Source organism: Lolium rigidum, chromosome 4 (assembly GCF_022539505.1).
Source record: "Lolium rigidum isolate FL_2022 chromosome 4, APGP_CSIRO_Lrig_0.1, whole genome shotgun sequence".
In the NCBI taxonomy this organism is placed as follows: domain Eukaryota; kingdom Viridiplantae; phylum Streptophyta; class Magnoliopsida; order Poales; family Poaceae; genus Lolium; species Lolium rigidum.
The window spans coordinates 21,292,424-21,312,399 of record NC_061511.1 but is presented as its reverse complement, the minus strand read 5'-3'; the positions used below and the strand labels follow the sequence as shown (position 1 = coordinate 21,312,399).

General features: G+C 46.8%; 1 protein-coding gene across 1 annotated transcript; it reads left to right on the top strand.

The window, feature by feature from the left end:
• The first annotated feature begins 1,709 nt into the window (after positions 1 to 1,709).
• LOC124646753 (disease resistance protein RGA5-like) lies at positions 1,710 to 19,537 on the top strand. Its single transcript, XM_047186824.1, has 3 exons — positions 1,710 to 1,954; positions 2,036 to 2,479; positions 17,626 to 19,537. The coding sequence occupies exons 1-3, from the start codon at positions 1,710 to 1,712 to the stop codon at positions 19,535 to 19,537; spliced, it is 2,601 nt and encodes an 866-aa protein (XP_047042780.1).
• The last annotated feature ends 439 nt before the right edge of the window (positions 19,538 to 19,976 follow it).

Here is a 19,976-nt window from a genome sequence, read left to right as displayed (position 1 = left end):
GCTCCAGTCCAGTATGCGATCGGATTTCATCTTCACTGTGACACTCCACTTCGTCCTCCAGTTTCTGATGTGGTTGTAGAGCTGAAGAGTCGTCACATGTATGCCAGTGAATGCAAGAATATCAGCTGCTACCTTCTTCATCTGCTGCTCTTTGAATCCCATGTTGAAACAGACGCCGCTACGGACGAGCTGAACCAACCGGTTGAGCACAAACTCTGATACCTCAGGTTTCCAAACCATGATAGGTTTGCTTGCAATCAGACATTGTTGAGCATTCACAGTAGACGCAGACAGATCAGGGGAGCCCAATGGTATGATCGCCTACATGACAAACACTAGCAGATCAATGAACTACCACTAGCACAGCCACAGCCTTAAGCAGTACCACATCAATGAACTACCACTACCACTACCACATCCACATCCTTAAGCAGTACCACATCAATGAACGGCGAGATAAGTAGGAGCGGCCTTACAATCAAAGGAGCCACACGCAGCACCGAGGTCGGGGAAGCAGGGGACCCTGGCGAAGATGCAGGCAGCAGCACCGTCCCAGTGGAAGGGTCAGATGCAATGGCGACAAAGGTCCCCGTGGTAGAGTCAGATGCAACCTGGACAACCTCCACAACCTCGACTGGCGACGAAGAAATGTCCTACAATGGATTCGTTCAGACCCCCCTTGTGTACCCAAAAGATCTAGATCTAAGGCTAGGGTTTCAGAAGCTTACCAGAAACGAAGTCATCGATGCAGAGAAAGAAGACGACCATTCGCAGCCAGTAGACGCCGCTACAGCCAACGTCGCCGCCGCAAGCCTCGCCGACCGTGCGGGTGAGGAAGAGTCGGCCATGTCGCTAGATCGGTAAGGGTGGATGAGCTCGAAATGGAGGAAAATGGGGGATTTGGATTTGGCGATGAGAGCGCCGCGCCTACATACTGTGGCGAAAATTCAAGCGCGATGACCGAATTCATCCCGCCGAGACTTCGCCGTCCCTCGCGAGCTCGCGCTATCTCCCGCGGTGGCTCTGCGGGAATGCGGCGTTCTCCAGTTGTGCGGAAACGGGGGTGGCTCGCTAGAAACGGTTGAACTGGGCGTTCCTCCAGAGCCTGGCCCGAGGGTGATTTGAGAACCGGTTCGTGTAAAAAACACGGGCGAGGCTAGGTAACCAAACGGGCCGAAAATGGCTGGCCCGATGCGAGCCAAGGGGCGCCCAGACTACCAAACGTGCCCGTACAGAATACAAGTGGGCATCTTCTTAAAAACAAAAACAAAAATAGGCAAGTAGCACCCTATATTTCTCCCCCGGTAGTCCGGTCCGGTACACATTAGGACCCAAAGAGTAGTACGATAGAAAATCAGAAATAGAATAGGCTGATGGGTTGAGAGGGCGAGTCTGCTTTAGCCCCCGTTGCAGTTGGAGATGAGATGATAGGGGTTTGAAATGAGATGATTCAGGCTGCTTGGTGAGTTGTGCTATTTCCCAGAGCAACGTGCGCGTCAGATCAGATTTTGTGATTATCTCGGTCTTCGGTAGGATTTCCTCGTCAGCTCATTTGTGCTTCCATGGGGCATGGGTTTTATGTATTAATGGTTATATGTCCAGGTGCGCGGGGTGCCGTCTGCCGGGTGATGCTGGCTTCCACTTGTACGGCGATGGAGGCTGCGACTTCTTGGGCGATTGACGAGCGTCCTGCTTGGCTCAAGGAGGCCATGGATGTTCCTCTTACTGCTCTGCTCGGTCCTATGGGGGCCCTCATCCGGCAAATCTATGGTCGCCCTATGGATGTTAATTCTGAGATCCAGCAGCTTGTTGACCAAGATCTCATGAAGGGGCTAGTTACAACCCTGAAGGATCTGGCGGAGGCGGATGACACTAGCTTCATGGCGAAGTGGTGGATGAAGGAGGTTCGGGAGCTCTGTTATGACACCGAGGACCACTTGGACGAGGTTATGATGCACTCCCGTGCCGGCATAACCTCTCGAATCCTTGCGGGGATTTGCAGTAAGCTCAAGCAGCAGCAACCCCTGATCGCAAGTGATATCTCAGAAATAATGGCCCGTGTGAAGGATGCGAGTAAGAGACGGGAGACTTTCCACCTTGCTTCCCAGACCACTGGCATTGAGAAGGCCGGAGCCATCGCACCCTTCCGTGTCCGGGCGGACACTGGCGGCCGTACCTGGTGCCGGCGCATGGATGATCTTGTCGAGCTCATGGCTTTCGACGACGACAGCCAGAAACAACTCAAGGTGGTCTCTATCTTTGGACTTGCAGGTGTCGGGAAAACAACAGCTGTAAAGAAGATGTATCATCAGTTTGGAAGGAATTTTGATTGCCGGGCTTTTCTACGGGTGTCTCGGAATCCGGATATAAGGAGGCTTCTCACCAGCATCCTCTCACAAATCAAGGCACCCGAAATCCATGGCTTTCCCGATGTGCAGTTCCTTACTGCCAGCATCAGAGAACATCTTCAAAACAAGAGGTATGTATTTACCATCATTCTTTTGGGTTCAACTAGTTTTGGGTCGACCGCTAAGTTGGATTATTTCAGGACATTCAGGGCACAAGACTCATCTCACGATTTTAATAAACTAGACCAAATTTTCTATACTACTGCTACATGAATATTTTTTCCTTGTTTTACTACAAAACCATTTTTTTAAATTGCAACCGGAGAAAACCTCAATTATAACCCGCTAGTACCTTATATGTTGTACGAATCACGATTGAAATTAGATGGCGCTATAGTTGACCGAGCAGTACCATAATTCTACGCCACCCGAAAACTAGCGAGACAACTTTCTTTTTGCAGGGATATTTACTCAGAAACTCAATTCGGCTTCTGGGTGCATATGCCCCTTCTAGCAAAAGAGTATATTCTAAGTGTCGAAAACTTTTGATAAAAAATTCTACGTGTACATCTTCATAATATATGTGTGTTCGTCAAGTTTCGCCAAAAACCGATATTTTTGTGGTCTATGTAAAAAAGAGAAATTTTGTCTTGTGAAAAACCTTAGTTTTAGCACCAAAATTTATGGTTTTTACACATGCCACACGACAAGTCGATTTTTCATGAAATGACTTTGTGAACGTGTAGGACATGATGATGTACAAGCGAATTTTTGTTTTCAATTTTAGAACATTTCAAAATGTGTCGAAGATGCATTTCAAAATAAATGAAATATATGGCCCATGTGCCAAAACATCACTCCCTTACATATGACTATCCAGTGCAAATAAACAACCGATAAAACAAGTGATTTGCACACTAAGGCATAGCCTAGTGCTAAGGATGGGTTGATGCCTTCTTACAGACCTGAGTCGGGTCGTAGTACCGGCAATTTCAGTGATGTTGCACTATTTTTCTTAATGAAACCCATGGGCAAGCGGAGTAAGTGTCTTAACTTTTTTTTAGATTTCTTCTTAATGAAATCCATGGGCTGTCGACATCGACCATCACTTTTTTATAAAACAAATGGTTTTTACTATGCCAGTAACACGCCTCGTTCTCATCACGTGGAATGCCTGATTAGCAATTACTTCCTCCATACTAAAATAAGTGTCTCAACTTTTTTTTAATACGTACACCCAAAGGCATACGCTACTTGTATTTATACATCAAGGAAAACAGGCACGTACAAATACGTAGAAAACAAAGGAAGGATATGGCCTGGTCTGCAACCGCCAATAAAATACAGAGATGCCCTGAAGAAAAAGAAATTGTAGACCCAAGCATTCTGTCTTCTCTGCAACTTCCATCGCCACCGTGAGCCAATCCCCTGCTTCGTTGCCGGAGCTGCCGGAGGAGAGAACGAACACCCGGTAGCAGCACCCCTGGAACTGAAGAAGTCCCTCGCACAAAGGCTTTCTCGAGCCGCAGTAAACACCTACTCCATCGAGCAGGATGAGCTCCTGTAAGTCGCATCCTCCTCGAAATAGGCTTCCGCCCCGCTTTATAAATAAAGCCACACACGGCCAAACCGATACAAGGTAGAGAGGGAAACCTCTTACAAAGCAGACCACAAAAATAAAATGAAAGTACAGGAGATGCCACACCCTCCACAATACAACCGAACCGACTAAAGTTGAGACCCCGCCTCCTTGGAAGTCACCGGACATCGTCGTCTCGTACCACCAAGTTGTTGCTGGGAAGGGCCGCCTGCCCTCCCGCTCCGGGCCGTGGAGCGCCGATCCCGCCGCCAGCCAACAAGTACCGAGAACGAAGACCACAATGTCACGTGTAAAAGATAGGAGGCCGCCGAGTCCGCCCTACGTCGGGACGGAGAGCACCAAAAGAGGATCTGAGCATGCCCGCCGGTGGCGACGAGGGCAAGCCGACGGTACCCAAGCTCCACGACGATGCCCCCAAGAGGGTGACGACGCTAGGCGCCGCCGCCGTCGAGACCGAGAACGGTCAAAGGTTTTCACCCGGAGCTCTAGCGTGGGGGAGCGACCACAACGGTGCCCCCAAGAGGGACACGACACCCACAGGCGCCGACACCCACAGGCGCCGTCACCGTTGGCGCAAAAGCGCTGGGCTTTCGCCCGAAATCAACTCCCACCACACCAACGGAACCAAGGGCAGCCCACCGACACCAAACAAAGCCTCCGAGACATGGTCTGGGAGCCGCCACTGCCGAAGCAGCACCAACGCCCGGAAACCCCGCCGCCCACTCCACGCCATCCCCATGACCTAGGAGTAAAGCCACCACCACCGCTACGTCGCCCGCCGAAGAGCCGACCGTGCAGTTTCCAGGGCCGCCGCCCCGGCATCCAAGCTCATCCCATCCGCCGGCAGCAACCTCCAGCCAGACCAATAGAGAGGGCAAGAACGGCAGTGACCGGACAGGGAACAGAGAGCATCCAACCCGGCATGCAGTGGCTGCCAACCGAAGGCCCGCCTGGCCCCGGTATAGCCTCTGGTCGCGCGGTAGTCGGAGGAGAGGCACTGCCACCTCCCAGACTCCCGGCGCCACCGTGAGATGCCGACCGGCGCACACTGCAGGGGCCCGCGAGGCCCGCATCGGGCCCAGCATCTTGCCCGCCCGGCCCGGATCGGGCCCAAATCTCACCCGCGTCGACCAACCGCCGCACCGCGCCGCCGGAGGTCGCCGCCGTCCCAACCAGACCCCGCAGCTCCGCCACCCCCGCGCGCTAGGCCGACCCCCGCCGCCGCAGAATGGGGCCGAGCCCGCGCCGCTCGAGGAAAGCCGCCGCCGCCGCGGCCGGCAGCCGGCCGCACGCCCTCCCGAGCACGCCCGCCCGAGCACGAGGTCACCACGCCGCCGGAGATCCGGCCGCGCCGCCGCGCCCTCGCCAAGCACGCCGCCCTCGACGGCCGCCACGACCCGTGCCGTTTCTCCGCGCGAGGTGAAGGAGAGCCCCGCCGCCGCCAGCCGCCCGTGCTTTGCCCGGCGACGCCGGCCCGGCGGCGGCGAGGAGAGTGGGGGGAGGAGGAGGGGGGCCGGAGGTGGGGGAGGCTAGGGTTCCCTCCCCGTCGCCCACGGGAGCGACGCAGGAGGGCACGGGGGGAGAAAGGGAAAGCCCGATAGAGGTAGTATTTGGTGCATCAGTCATCAATCCCGGAGGAGTTCGCCGAACCTCTCCAGCTCCGGAGATGGGGACACAGCTAGTAGCAGCCAGATCCACCTGCCCCAACCGCAAGCCAATGACCGCCATCTTCTTCCCAGGGGAGTGCGCCGTCGCATGTGCGAAAAGCCACGGGCAGCCACCCACGAACTCCAAAACCAGGGCGCCGATGAGCTGCACCGACAGATCCTGAACGCCCCGCCCTCACCAGCCCGCCAACGCCACCGGAGCTGACGTCGTTAGCACGAGGAAGGAGCCGGAGGGACTTATTCGTATGCGGCGGTGCCATCCTCGCCTCGCCATCGCCGCCAAGAAACTGAAAACTAGATAAAACTAGTACTACTACCCCCACCGGAAGGGGGACAGAGTTCCCCAACACCTGTCGGCGCCTAAATGGCGCTCGGAGGCGATGGGGAACCGTGGCCTTGCCGGTGGCTGGCACCTACAACTACCTCGCCCCCTTTTCGCCTTTTCTTATAGCACCGAGATGTTTCGAGAGGAAACCGTCGTGTGTCAACTTTTTCTAGATATAAATGTATCTACAATTAAAATGGATATAGATACATCTATATATAGATAAAAGTGAAACACTTATTTTAGTACAGAGGGAGAGTACAACCAAACAAACATGCTTCTTTCTCAACTTTACGGTTTACATGCTTGCTGGCGCTCATTTTGTAAGCAGAAACAGTTCAGGAAAATAAGCCCCAATTTTTATTTTTTACTATTGTATTAAAGAAGGAGAATGCTATGTGCCAGCCGGAGGATTTCATGCGCTCGTCCTCCGGGTCGTACGCGCGAGTGCGCGACACACTTCCAGATCGCGGGCGAGAGAAACGGAAACAGCTAGCGATGTGACCCACCTTACCCGGTCTCCAAATGTGACATCTCTCATTCTCTTCTCTCGTTTTCTTTTTTGGTTCTTCTTCCACGTGGCTCTCTCTCCCGACACCACTACACCGGCACCCTCGTGCGGACGTTGCTTCCCGCCCACACACTCCCGTCCATCCCTCTCAGACGTCACCCAACTACCACCTATCTCCTCGGACTATGGTTTTAAATAGCCCGCTATAGTCTGGCTATAGTTCGGTTATAGCCTTTCAAGAGACCTGCCGCTGCATCTATGCGCTTTGTAGGCTAAATGAGAAAAAACCGCTAATAGCCTGCTATAGCCTAATTTAGCCCCTTTTTAGTCTCTAATTTAGCCACTAAACCTCCTGTATTTTAAATTTATCTTCTCTTTTTTTTTCTTGTTTTCCGAATGCATTCAGTATAATTAGATAAAACTTGTGAGTTGAATATCTGAATACTTGTTTGCCTTGAATAGTTAAATAAGTTGTATCATGAATCATATTTGAATCATAGTTTTCCTCTTCTTTTGGTAAGATATGACAAAAATATTTCAAAATTTTGAAAAAAAGGCTAAATGGAATAGCCTGCTATAACCCGGCTATAGCCTTTTATAGCCTCCAAAAAAATTGCGGCTAAATGAGATAGCCCGCTATTTAAAACTATGCCTCGAACACCTCTCCACTGCTCTCATCTCGCTATCTTCGAGGGAGGGGCCACCACGGCAGCGAACCTGGCTCCTAGAGACGGTGATGTTGCAGTGGGATCGGCCGAGCTGTGGGGGCTCGCTGCGAGAGGAGACCTCTCGAGGTGCGGTGAGCGGCGTTGCGACAAGCAGCGAGTGGAGATAGCAAGTGTGGATTTCCGGCGCTGCAAAGCTGGCTGCTACGAGCACTGACTGCTTGTTTTAGCGGCAAATGTCACCGGCTGGCGCTACAATCATTGGCAGACGTTGCAACTAAAAGTGGATTGTTGATGCTACAAGGGCAGGCCAAACTGCTACTTCTACCACTAGTAGAAAAAAAGGTCTAATATTCGGAGCTGCCCAGAGCATCAGTCCCGGTCGCGTTTGGAACCGGGACTAATGTGAGCATTATTTCCGGTTTAAATGGCTAAGACGCCGCACAGTTTTAGTCCCAGTTCGAATGAAACCTTTAGTCCTGGTTAGAAACATCAATCGTGACTAAAGGGATGGCGGCAGCAGGTGGCTGGTGGGAAAGTCTTTAGTCCCGGTTGGTGGATCTACCTTTAATCCCGGTTGGAAACATCAACCGGAACTAAAGCCTTTCCAGGGGTTTTTTTTTTTTGCTCCACACACCCCCAGATCGTTTTTTAGCTTTGTAAAATACAAAAGAAAATGATAGAAAAATTAAAAATTAAAATCCTTTTAGATGTAGGTAGGTAAGGTTATCTAGTTATTATGAAAAATAACAAACATGGATTTTAACTTATTTTGCAAAAACACTATATTTTCCGGTAAGATGGCAATAACTTTTGCATACGAACTCGAAAAATGACTTTAATATATCAAAATATGTTTACCCGAAAAGTTACATCCGATTTTACCCGGCAATGCCCGGTTTGCCAATTTTTAGATCCTCAAACTACTAAAGGAAAATATGAAATTTTTTATATTTTAGATCTTCTAAAAAAAGTAAAAAATATTGTTATTTATTTATTCATGATTATTATTACTTCATTACTTTTTTTTCAAATATTTATTTGAAATTCAAACAATAAAGAAGTGTGACATCGTGACTAAGAGGTTAATAAAATTGATATGATACTAATATCAATAACGTGTTCCGAAGTACTTGGAAGCGGGATGAAACAAACTAAAAAATTAATCGTGCTAGTGTTGGAGTAGTGTGAAGATAAGTGACCGATCGGAAAGTAATGCTAGAGATTAAGTTTAGTTAGAAACTAAATTGGACAAATAACTCAAATACTAGAAATTCTGAAAAAATAGATTTTTTTAAAGAGTTAGAAAAAGAATTGAATGAGAAAAAAATATACGTGAGCCTTTAGTCCCCGTTGGTGTTACAAACCGGGATTAAAGGTCATCCAGCCCAAACGGTCCAACGCCGCCACGTGGAGAGCCTTTAGTCCCGGTTTGTAACACAATCGGGACTAAAAATTGGAGTTTTAGTCCCAATTTCACACTACCAGTTCCAAAACCAGAAGTAAAGATCCTTACCAACCGGGACTAAAAGCCCGATTTTTACTAGTGTGCAGCCATGGCGGAAGTTACGAGCGGTGATGTGCTGCTACGAACGGCGACAAAGTTGTTGTGAGGCATGTCGTAGCTTTGCTGCCAAGGTGATTCCAGGGTCGTGGCGATGCCGAAGAAGGTAGCAGTGTCTTGGGGTGCGGGTAACGAGGATCGTGGGGTTTGATCCCCGGAGACTCTGAGCACGCACCATTAAGTCGGGCGGCCTTAGCTGGGTCAATTCCGGAATTTCCATTTTAGTCATACCGTCAATTCTCGACTTTTCATTTGGTGAAAATATGCTGCCTTTACAAAGACTCGAACCCACCTCCTACTATGGACTGCACGCAATCGAACTAAGCTCTACATGTTTCTTGTCATGAATGGAGTCGCAACTTTTCTATATTCATACTCTACATGGTACTAGAAGTAAATCGTGAAATTGTTCATTACACTTAAAAACTAGGAAACAAATCAGCAGATTTACCGATTTGAATTCTCTACGCGTATGGCAATTTGGGATCATATATATAGAAATTATTGCGTGCATAGCAGATCTCGTCTGGCCGTCTACTTTACTTTTGCTGCATTGATTGATGGCTCGATGGTGCAAGCAGATTGTACAAAGTTTATCGCATGCATACTAGCTATCTTACCGACATCTGACAGCTAAATTTAATGCGTGCAACAATTGAATTTTATTTTAAACGACTACTTTAATTTAAGATCTGCTTTCACCAGTGAAGCGGTCACGACGAGATTTTATATGGAATTTTTTGATTTCATATATGAAATATTTTGACAAACTTCTTTTAGCTTCACCAGTGAAGCGGTCACCTCCTACTGTGGACTGCACGCAAAGGAACTGAGCTCTACATGCTTCTTGTCATGAATGGAGTCGCAACTCTTTTATATACATACTCTACACGGTAGTAGAAGTAAATCGTGAAATTGTTGAGTACACTTAAAAACTAGGAAACGAACCAGCAGGTTTACCGGTATGAATCCTCTACACGTACGGCAATTTTGGATCGTACAGAAATTATGGTGTGCATAGCAGCTCTCATCCGGCAGCCTGGCCATCTACTTTACTTCTGCTGCATTAATTGATGGCTCGATGGTGCAAGCAGATTGTACAAAGTTTATCGCATGCATACTAGCTCTCTTACCGACATCTTACAGCTAAATTTAGTACATGCGACAATTAAATTTTATTTTAAACGACTACTCTAATTTAAGATCTGCTTTCACCATTGAAGCGGTCAAGGCCAGATTTTATATAGAATTTTTTTGATTTCTTATGAAATATTTTGACAAACTTCTTTTAGCTCACAAGTTATTACACGTTATTTATTAACAGTAAATGTGAGAAATTTAGAAAATATTTGGCCGATTTTTTTAGCTCACAATTAATCAACCCTCTACTCATTATTTATCAATGGTAAATGTGCAAAGTTATCGATCCCAAAAGGTAAGTTTATTTAGATTTTTTGGAACATTTTTAGCTCACAATTTATCAACCCAATGACCACTATTTATCAATGGTAATTTTGAAAAGTTACCAAACCAAAAAAAGGCCAATTTTATTTAAAATATTTTTCCAATTTTTTAACTCACAAGTTATCAACCCTCTGTCCGTTATTTATCAACGGTAAATGTGAAAAGTTACCTACCAAACAAGTTAATTTCATTTAAAGTATTTTAGCTACAATTTTAGCACACAAGTTATCAACCCTCTGCCCCTTATTTATCAGCGGTAAATATGAAAAGTTACCTACCAGAAAAATTAATTTCATTTTGAGTATTTTGACGCCTATTTTAGCTCACAAAATATTAACCCTATACCCGATATTTATCAACGGTAAATGTGAAAAAGTTACCGACCTAAAAAGCTAATTTTATTTAGAATATTTTAGCGACTATTTTAGCTCACAAGTTATCAACCCCTGTGCCTGTTATTTATAAACGGTAAATGTGCAAAGTTATCGACCCAAAAAGTTTTAACCATCTACCCGTTACTTCCTCAGGAAAATGAGAAACATTGATAAAAAATGGTACTTAATTTGAGTAGAAAGTGGTAGTTCATTTCAGTTGCAAGGTGATTCCCCCACCCATTATTCCACCCTAAAAAGCACTAGACCGAAAGAGGGAATTACAAAACACGGATAAAGGAACATGAATTACCATACCAAACAACAAAAAAGGGAAGTGTTAAAGTTAATTTTATTTCAAATATTTTGGCGGCTTTTTTAGGTCTCAAGTTCTCAACCCTCGGTTTGGTATTTATCAACCACACTAGTTAATTTCATTTATAAATATTTTGACGATTTTTAGGACACAATTTATCAACCCTCTAACCGTTATTTATCATTAGTAATTGTGAAAAGGTTACCGACATTAGAAGTTAATTTTATTTAGAATATTTTGGCTATTTTTAGCTCACTATATATCAACACTCTAACCATTATTTATCAATGGTAATTGTGAAAAAGTTACTGACCGTAAAAGTTTATTTTAATTAGTATATTTTTGTCGACTTTTTATCAAGCGTCTGCACTGTTATTTAGCAAACATCTGCACTGTTATTTCTCAAAAATTTACCAATTCAAAAAATTATAACCATGTATTTTAAGATGAAAAAGTGGTAGCTATTTTATGTTGCAAGTGTTAGTTGATTTGAGTTGCAAGTGAATTTCCCAACTAACACTTTTGTTGCAAGTCTACCGGCCTTCTAATAAACAGAATATATTAATATCACGAACATACCAAATACATCTAGCCTATGCAATAAATGCATTGCCTTAATGGCAATACAGATGCACACAACATAAAAAGAAAGAAAAATTGCAAAAAAATAGTCCCGTTAGAGTGATCTGTTCCTTATTGCAATAGACTAAACACCGCCAAGTGACGCCTCTAAGAAGGGAAGAGTGCACAAGAGTCGTCATTGCCCCGATGATCGATCATAGGTTTTGACCCAGGAAGAAGTCTGAACTCACAAAAACAATGTCTTCAACAAGGCCATTGACAGGCCCAACCAATCAAGGTAAGGTCTTGGATTTTTACCCTGCAAGTTTAGACTCTGAATTTCCCCTATGTTACCGCCCTACCCACCTTTATTCTTCGATGCGGATGAGCATGGCCCCACGCCGCCATCCGCCGCCCAACGACGACGTAGGAAGTTCATAAAACCTCCACCGCAGAAGGATCGGTGGATGCACATGCCGACGGTATGCAAGCAGCAGCCCCAATTTAGAGAAATGGAAATAGAAGCTCTCGAACCGAGGACCGTGCGACCCAGATCAAGCCCGCGAGGCCCAGAAACGAGCCTCACGTCCCAGATCAGGTGAAGCCACGCCACGGCGGTACGCGCTCCAGGTTGCCGCTACCCACTCCACCTCGCCCTGCAGGGTCTCCGCGTCCACCGCTAACCGCAAGCACACCGCTTTGGGCACTCGCCGCCCTCAAAGGCTAGCCGGCGACGGCCGATTTGGGCACGCACCCCCGCGGCGCAGACCACCACGCCGCCTGGATTCTCCCGCGTTGCCACGGACGATCGAAGCAGCGGCACTGCAACCCACACCTCAGACAGCCCCAAAACGGCAGCGGCGGCTCACTCCAGGACCTGCCGCCTGAGGGGTGAGAGCTCCCCGCTGGGCCATGTAGCAGCGGTGATGGAGGAGAACGGAGGGAGGAGGCGAAACCACTTCGTCGAGTGGCGAAGTGGCTTGCCTAGGTGTTTTTTTCGATAAAGGATGCTTTATTAGTTTTGGGAAGCAATTACATCCAGCCTCTGCATAACCAGGATGCACACAGCCGTTTATGTGTCTGAAATCAAAGTAAATAAAACTAGGCGAAATACATATCGAAGCGATGAATCATATAACGCCTAAGATGAGGGAGGCGTAACAATCCGCAGATTATGCTGTCACCCATGTAGGGAAAAAGTATCACTCGCCGTAGCCTCCAACCGTGTACAGACCTCCGTAAATAGGTCGCGGTTCTCCACCCGCTGAAGAGGTAACCACGAACGGAGAATACCTGTACATCTGTAGATGACCTGCAACAAAGAACAATTTTTCCGCATCCCACGAACAATTTTTCCGAAAGTGGCTTGCCTAGGTGTTGGCCGGTGGATGACATCACTGTTGGATTTGGCGAAGCAAGGACCTCCGTCAGGACGCAGCGATACGGTGTGCAATTCTTCCGCATCCCATCTTGCCGTCCCTTGTTCTCGTCGTTGAGCTTGTGTCCAGTTCGCAGCTGGGGTCTGGTTCTGATCCGTACGTACATGGGTGATGTGTGGTCTAAGACGACCGTCATTCTTTCGAATTTAGATAAATCTTCGATATATATTATTATGGATGAAGGAAATACATTACATCTGTGATCAAAAAGGGATCACACAGTTACATAAATGTCGCAGGCGAAGGGGGTTGACCCTTCCTGTTAAGGTCACTTGAACATTGCGGATACGTTGTGAGTGTCACCTTCCAATTACTCAATGATATTGAGCACCCTTTTGAGTTCCTCCTATCCAAAAAGAATGAAATTGGAGAATATGAAAGATAACCTGCAGTACTCGTGTAGACATTCTTTAGACAATTTACCACGGCGCTCCCCTGCTTCTAACAATAATATTCCCTACTAAAAGATATCTTAACTTTGTTAATATATACATGTACGTTGATGTATTTTATATGTAGATAGATGTAAATTTAGACAGAGTATAAATACTATTTTAGCGATAGAGAAATTTACGTTAACAGTTTCTTTCACGTGTTTTCGCTCTCCACTCCATATGCTCACAAACAAAGGTCGCGCTCGATGGCCACACGCATACATATGCACACACCGTCCATGAATGCACACATGCAATCCACACAGACTGACATGCAGGGCCCACATGTCAATGCAAATGGATGAAGGGGACCACTTTGAGATGCTTTCTATTTCCTCCATTCTTGTTTATGAGGGTATACACGCCTCGAGATAAAAAAATTAAGATATATATCACTAATAAACTAGAACCAATGGAGTATCTTTTTTGAAGAAGTTGGCCTCAATTGTGAAACATGAGAAGCTGACCAAAGTTTTTAGCAAGCTTTGTTATAATTATTTTTGGGAGGATTACTTATAGCAAGACTTTTAGGGCTGTTTATTCTATCACAATTCGAACTAGCAACTGGTGGTACTTAAATGAATATTTCAGGAGTTGATTTTGTCCCAATCCAGCCGAGGAAACGGGGGACGAGGATGCGGCTGCAGCTTTGTACTGTTGTGAAGTTGGAACCGAGGAGATCTGCCTTCTCGCGAGAGAAGGCCTGCACGCCCGCTGTTTGTTACAGAATAATTTCATCGTCTTAAGAGCATCTTCATCGGTATGCTCATAACAATTTTAATAGTAATTTGGGGTCTGCTCCTAATTTGGGGCCACATCCCCGCGCCTAAATTGTAGCCGTATAGTTTTGGAGTTTAATATAAGCATCGGCAACACCGTGTCAGCCCCTACACGTGGGATGCCGAACGGGCACGCCGGTACTCTCGTCCATGTAGGATCTCGTCCATCAGCCCCGTTTGGAAGCCAAACCCGACCATTCTCCACCCACCCTGCACCCTCCTGATCCGCCTTCCACCCCTCCGAATCACCATCGCCGCCGTCACGTCCTCCTCCCCCGTGCTTGGCCTTTGCGCGCCCACCCAGAAACCGCCACCATAGCCAACACCGACACTTCCACCTTCTCGCACTGCTGGGCTGCCGAACCAACCGTCTTTCCAGGTGTCTCTACGGTCGCCCACCGCCCACAAGGTGTTCGGTGGATTTCCGGGATGCACAGCGAGAACGAGATGATGTCGGAGCTATTCATGTGGGAGGAAGCCAATACAACCGCCGAGCAGCAACTACAACTGCTGATGTTGGCGAACCTTCTCTGCCTTCGCCAGCACCTGCTCGCCGTCAGCGCGCCTCGGCGTGGTGGTATGAGGTTAGGAAGGCGTCCAACAAGGACAAACATCGGCAAGCCGTCACACTGCTGCTTGACTCCGACTACTTCGGCGACAACACAACACATACACTAAAGGATTTTCGATGCCGATTTAGGATGAACAAGGACCTGTTCACGAAGTTTGTCTTCGGCGTCAGGGATTATGAAACATAATTCATGTGCAATAAAGATTGCACCGGCTTATGGAGTTATCATCAATTCAGAAGTGCACTGCTGCTATCCGATGTCTTGCATACGGAGCTCCCGCAGATGTAGCCAATGACTATCTGCGCATGCCCGAGTCGACATGCTTCAACACTGTTACCAGGTTTTGCAGGGTAGTGGTTGCAATGTTTGGGCCAGACTATTTGAGGACATCAACTGAAGAAGATACAGCTCGGATCCTAGGGAAAAATGCAGCAAGAGGTTTTTCTCGGATGGTCGGGAGTATCGACTGCATGCACTAGGGTTGAATGATTTGCCCATTTTCTTGTCAAGGGTTCTACAAGAGAGTGCAGTGTCATAATTAAGGCAGTAGGCTATGATGACCTTTTGATTTGGCACTCTTTCTTCCGACATGCGATGAACTAACAACGACATCAACGTGTTACATCACTGTCCGGTGTTCTGAATGCTTGCTGAGGGACTTGCTCAACTGATCAACTTCAACATTACCAACCATGCATACAACAAGGCCGCCGGCTCCTCATGTCCCATTTGAAAAGAAGGACCTAACCCTACGTCCTGTCCCGTCCCCCTCCCTGGCAGCGGCGGAGGATCTCCTACCTCCCGCGTAGCCGCCCCTCAGTCAGCCGGCCCACAGGCCGCCGCTGCTGCCGGCCCCGGCGGCGGTGGCGGCACCCCTTCCGTCGAAGACGAGGGGGAGGGGGGGTTTCCGCGGTGGCGCTCCATGGAAGGTGATGTGGCCCCGGTGGAGGAAGCCGGGCGGCACGGCTGCTTGGCCGGGGCCTGATGCCCTCCGTCGGTAGCCATGGTGGAGTGGGTGGAGTGGTGGCGGCCTCCGCCCCCGGCAGCGGTTGGGCGGTGGTACGCATGATCCGCGCCGCCGTCTTCTTCCATGTTGATCTGGCAGGAGGGACTGGCGGCGTGGGGCTGCTGGTGTTGCTCTGTTTTGGTGGCGGTCCTCGGGTTTCTCGCAAGCGAAGATGAGGATCTTCCGGAGGTCAGTTTGCTTTGATCTGGCCGGAGAGATGAGTTCCAGAAAGTTTCGCCGGTGAATGGAACAATGCATCTTTTGCCTGGAGTTTGCTGGATCGGGTGGTATTCGGTCGCGCGCACCCATGTTTTTATTCCGACCGTTTGTTTTCGGAGGGAGCGGCGCGAAGCTCTATTCTGTGTTGACATCAGATGACTTTTTGGTCCATGGTGAAGTCAAAAGAAGGAATATCATGAAGGCCGGATTGGTGGACTGGCTAAAGGAGGTTCGAGTCTCCGTGATGCTGAGGGACTTGCTTGGCGTTTCGGGCTCAGCGGCAGTGGTATGCAAGTGGGGGCGGCAGCACAAGTGAAGTTCAGAGTCTTACCTTTCATGGTGAAAACCCAAGGTCTGACCTTAACTGGTTGTGCCTGGCAATAACCTTGTTGGAGGCATTGTTTTGAGAGAGGGGACTATCTTCACGCTGAAAACCTAAGACTTTTGGTCGGGTGATGACGGCGCTGGTGCACTGTTCCCTTCTTGGAGGTGTCGCTTTTGGAGAGTCTGTATTTCAGGTGTTGTCACGATGCTGATTGTATTGCTGTTGCTAGGTCTGCAATGTTGTAGCGGGATTTTTATTTCTTAGTTTTCTTTACTCTTTTTTGGTTGTGTGGATCCGTACTACCACTAGGGTGGGGCGTTGTTGCAGAGGCTGGGAGTAATTGGTATCTTTTGATATTAATATATTCCCTTTATCAAAAAAAATATAACAAGGGACACTATCTAGCCAACGGTATCTATACAGACTATGCTACATTTGTGAAGACAAATTCAGATCGTGCTTCGGATAAGGAAGCTTATTTTGGGACATGCCAAGAAGCATATCGCAAGGATGTAAAGCGGGGATTTGGCGTTCTCTAGCAGCGTTTTGCTATTGTTCGGTACCCTGCTCTCACCTGTTCGGAGTCTTAGATGTGGGAGGTGATGAACGGTTGTGTGATCATGCATAACATGATGAGAGTGAGCGCGACGCAACCTGCGAATGATGACCATCCGTTTGATTTTTACGGACCTCTTGCTGAGGTTGAGCAGGTACCGGCCCAGTTTGCCGCTTTCCTTCATATGCATGAACAAATTCGAGATGCATGTGTTCATACTCAACTACTGAATGATCTAGTTCATCATTTGTGGGTTCATACTCAACTACTGAATGATCTAGTTCATCATTTGTGGGTGTGGAGGGGAAATGCTCCATGATTCATGAACTTGCTGCATTGCATTTTATTTAATTCTTGAATGAACAATTTAATTTATAGTTTGAAACTATTTGTGTGGAATAATTTGTATGTTTAAACGCTGTAAATTATTATTTAAACTACATAAAGTGTTATAATTTAGTGAAAAGAGAAAATCAAATTTTCTTGTCGCTGGCCGTATAGGGCGCTCGGGTGTGGGATTGTCATCCCTAAACTAAGGAGCTCCTGCCGGCACCCATTTGGGGCACGCCGGTGGATATGATCTAACCAATCACTTTCTCCTATGGGAGTAGCAACCAATGTCGTCATTCGGTTTTATGCCACACTGACTTGAACAAAATTATCAATCAATTTCTTATACTCCCACCCTCCCAAAAAGGGTTTCGAGATTTGTTATAACTTAGATGTATCTATATAGTAGATCACATGTAGATACATTTATATTTAGACATACCTGCGACCTTTTTTTGGACCGAGGGAGTATTACATTTTCACATTCTAAAAACTGTTATTTTTGTAACCCAGGAGCACTTGCTCTGACCGGTCCACCTTCGTTTCTCACACTGACAGGAAACTATTTTGCAGGTTCATCATTGTAGTTGATGATTTGTGGAGTACGTCGGCATGGGATATTATTAACCGTGCATTTCCCGATGGTTATTGCAGCAGAATAATAACAACCACACAAGTTAAGGATGTATCACTGGCAAGTTGCAGCTATCACTTAACATATAGATATGAGATGAGTCCCCTTAATGCTGATCAATCAGCAGACTTGTTCTTCACTAAAGCTTTTGGCTCTCAAGATGGTTGTCCTGCAGATATCAAATATGATTCATATGAGATTATAAGGAAATGTGGTGGTTTACCATTAGCAATTGTAAGTGTGGCCAGCCTATTATCAGCTTGCAGCATACCGGATCAATGGGAGCATATACAGTATTCTTTATTGTCCACTTTAAAGACAAATTCTACTTCAGAAGGGATGAAGGAAATTTTCAACCTGACGTACAATAATCTTTCTCCTCATCTGAAGACATGTTTTCTGTATCTTAGTATGTATCCAGAGGGCTACACTATCAGGAAGAGTGAACTGGTGCAGCAATGGATAGCTGAAAGTTTTATCAGGGCAAGTGAAGATACAGAGCATATCGCAAGCGGTTATTTCGACGAGCTTGTCAGTAGAGGATTAATCCAGCCTGTAGATACAAATTATAATGACGAGGTGTTGTCATGCACAGTTCACCACTTATTACTTGATTTTATTAGGTACAAGTCCATGGAAGAGAATTTCATCATTAGTGTGGACAATCTTCCAGCCATTCCAGGACTGTCTGACAAGGTTCGTCGACTATCCATCCAGTTCGGTGGATCCAAAACAGCAGAGATACCAGAAAGTATGATAACATCCCAAGCGCGATCACTTCTATTCTGTGGATTCTTGAAACTTCTTCCTTCCATTGTCAATCATCAGTTTCTTCGTGTGCTTATTCTTTGTGTTTGGGCTGATCATGACAAGATGAGCTTTGACCTCACTGGGATTAATGAGTTATTTCTACTGAGATATATCAAGATTGAAGGTAATATAACCGTCGAACTTCCAAGCAAAATTCGAGATCTGAACCACTTGGCGACATTGGAGGTAGATGCAAGAATGTCTACTGTTCCATCGGATATTGATCGTGTGCATAGTTTACTGCACCTGCGAATTCCAAGTGACAATGTGTTGGACCTTGATAATCCTACCAATTTGCAAGAGCTCCATCTAACCTGTTTTTCTGGGCCACCTCACCGGGTGGTTCGCAACATGAAGCATCTTTGCACGATTCTGAGCAAGTGCGAGAGCCTCCAATCCCTGGTCCTAGAAGATTCTAGCGCTTCGACCATGAGCATTTTGTGTGATGGCTTGAGCAGCGTGTCTCGTGCCCCAGCCCGTCTTCAGAGGCTCGAGTTGTTGCCACGGGTTTTCATCTTTCACAGCGTCCCCAAGTGGTTAAAACACCTCAGTAGTCTTTGTATCCTGAAGATTGCAGTTAGGGAGCTACCCCAGGAGGATATGGATATCCTGAAGCGGCTGCCTGGTCTTGCTGCTCTGTCGCTCTATGTGGGGATCACTCCAGCACAAAGGATTGTCTTTGACGAGGGTTTCACAGTTCTGAAGTATTTCAAGTTCACATGTACTGCACTATGCTTGGCCTTCTCGGATGGAGTAATGCCTAAAGTGCATAGGCTCAAGCTAAGATTCAATATTAACACACTGGAAAAATATGACCCTGTGCATGCTGGCTTGCAGCATTTATCAGGTCTCAGAGAGATCTCTGCAAAACTTGGATGCATGGGTACTGATGAATCTGATAAGAAATCAATATTGATGGAGGTTTTCAGCAATCATTCAAGCAGACCTATCTTCAACGTGCAATTGGTGGATCACATTATTCAGGGCCACAGACATAAACTAGGCGATCTCAGGTGCGGAATCCCCATTAGACAAAAATAAAAAAGTTTCATTTGTGCTCCATTTTGCGCATTCTTTCATCTCTCTAATATATGCTGCCAATCCTTATGACGATAACATTTATTGCTATCCAAAGAAAGTTACTAATTGGTTGTTTATTTCATCATCAGGGTGTCTGTGCGAAGAGGGGAACTCTCATCGTGTCCACAGATTCAAGGTAATATACACTGGAACACTTGCCTGCGGGCGTGGCTAAACCATTCCCAGCAGAAATGTTCGTCTGGTGCAGCATTACCAACATAAATATTTGTGTGACTAATATTTTGGCCGCTTTCCCATAGATAAAAAAAACTTCCTTTTACCTAGTAATTAAAAGAATTAGCTCCTTTTTTCCAGAACCTGTAGTTTATCAGCTGACAGTAAGGGGAGGTATGAACCTTTTCTATACCTTTTCCGCCAGTATGCTGGCCTTCTGTTTGTT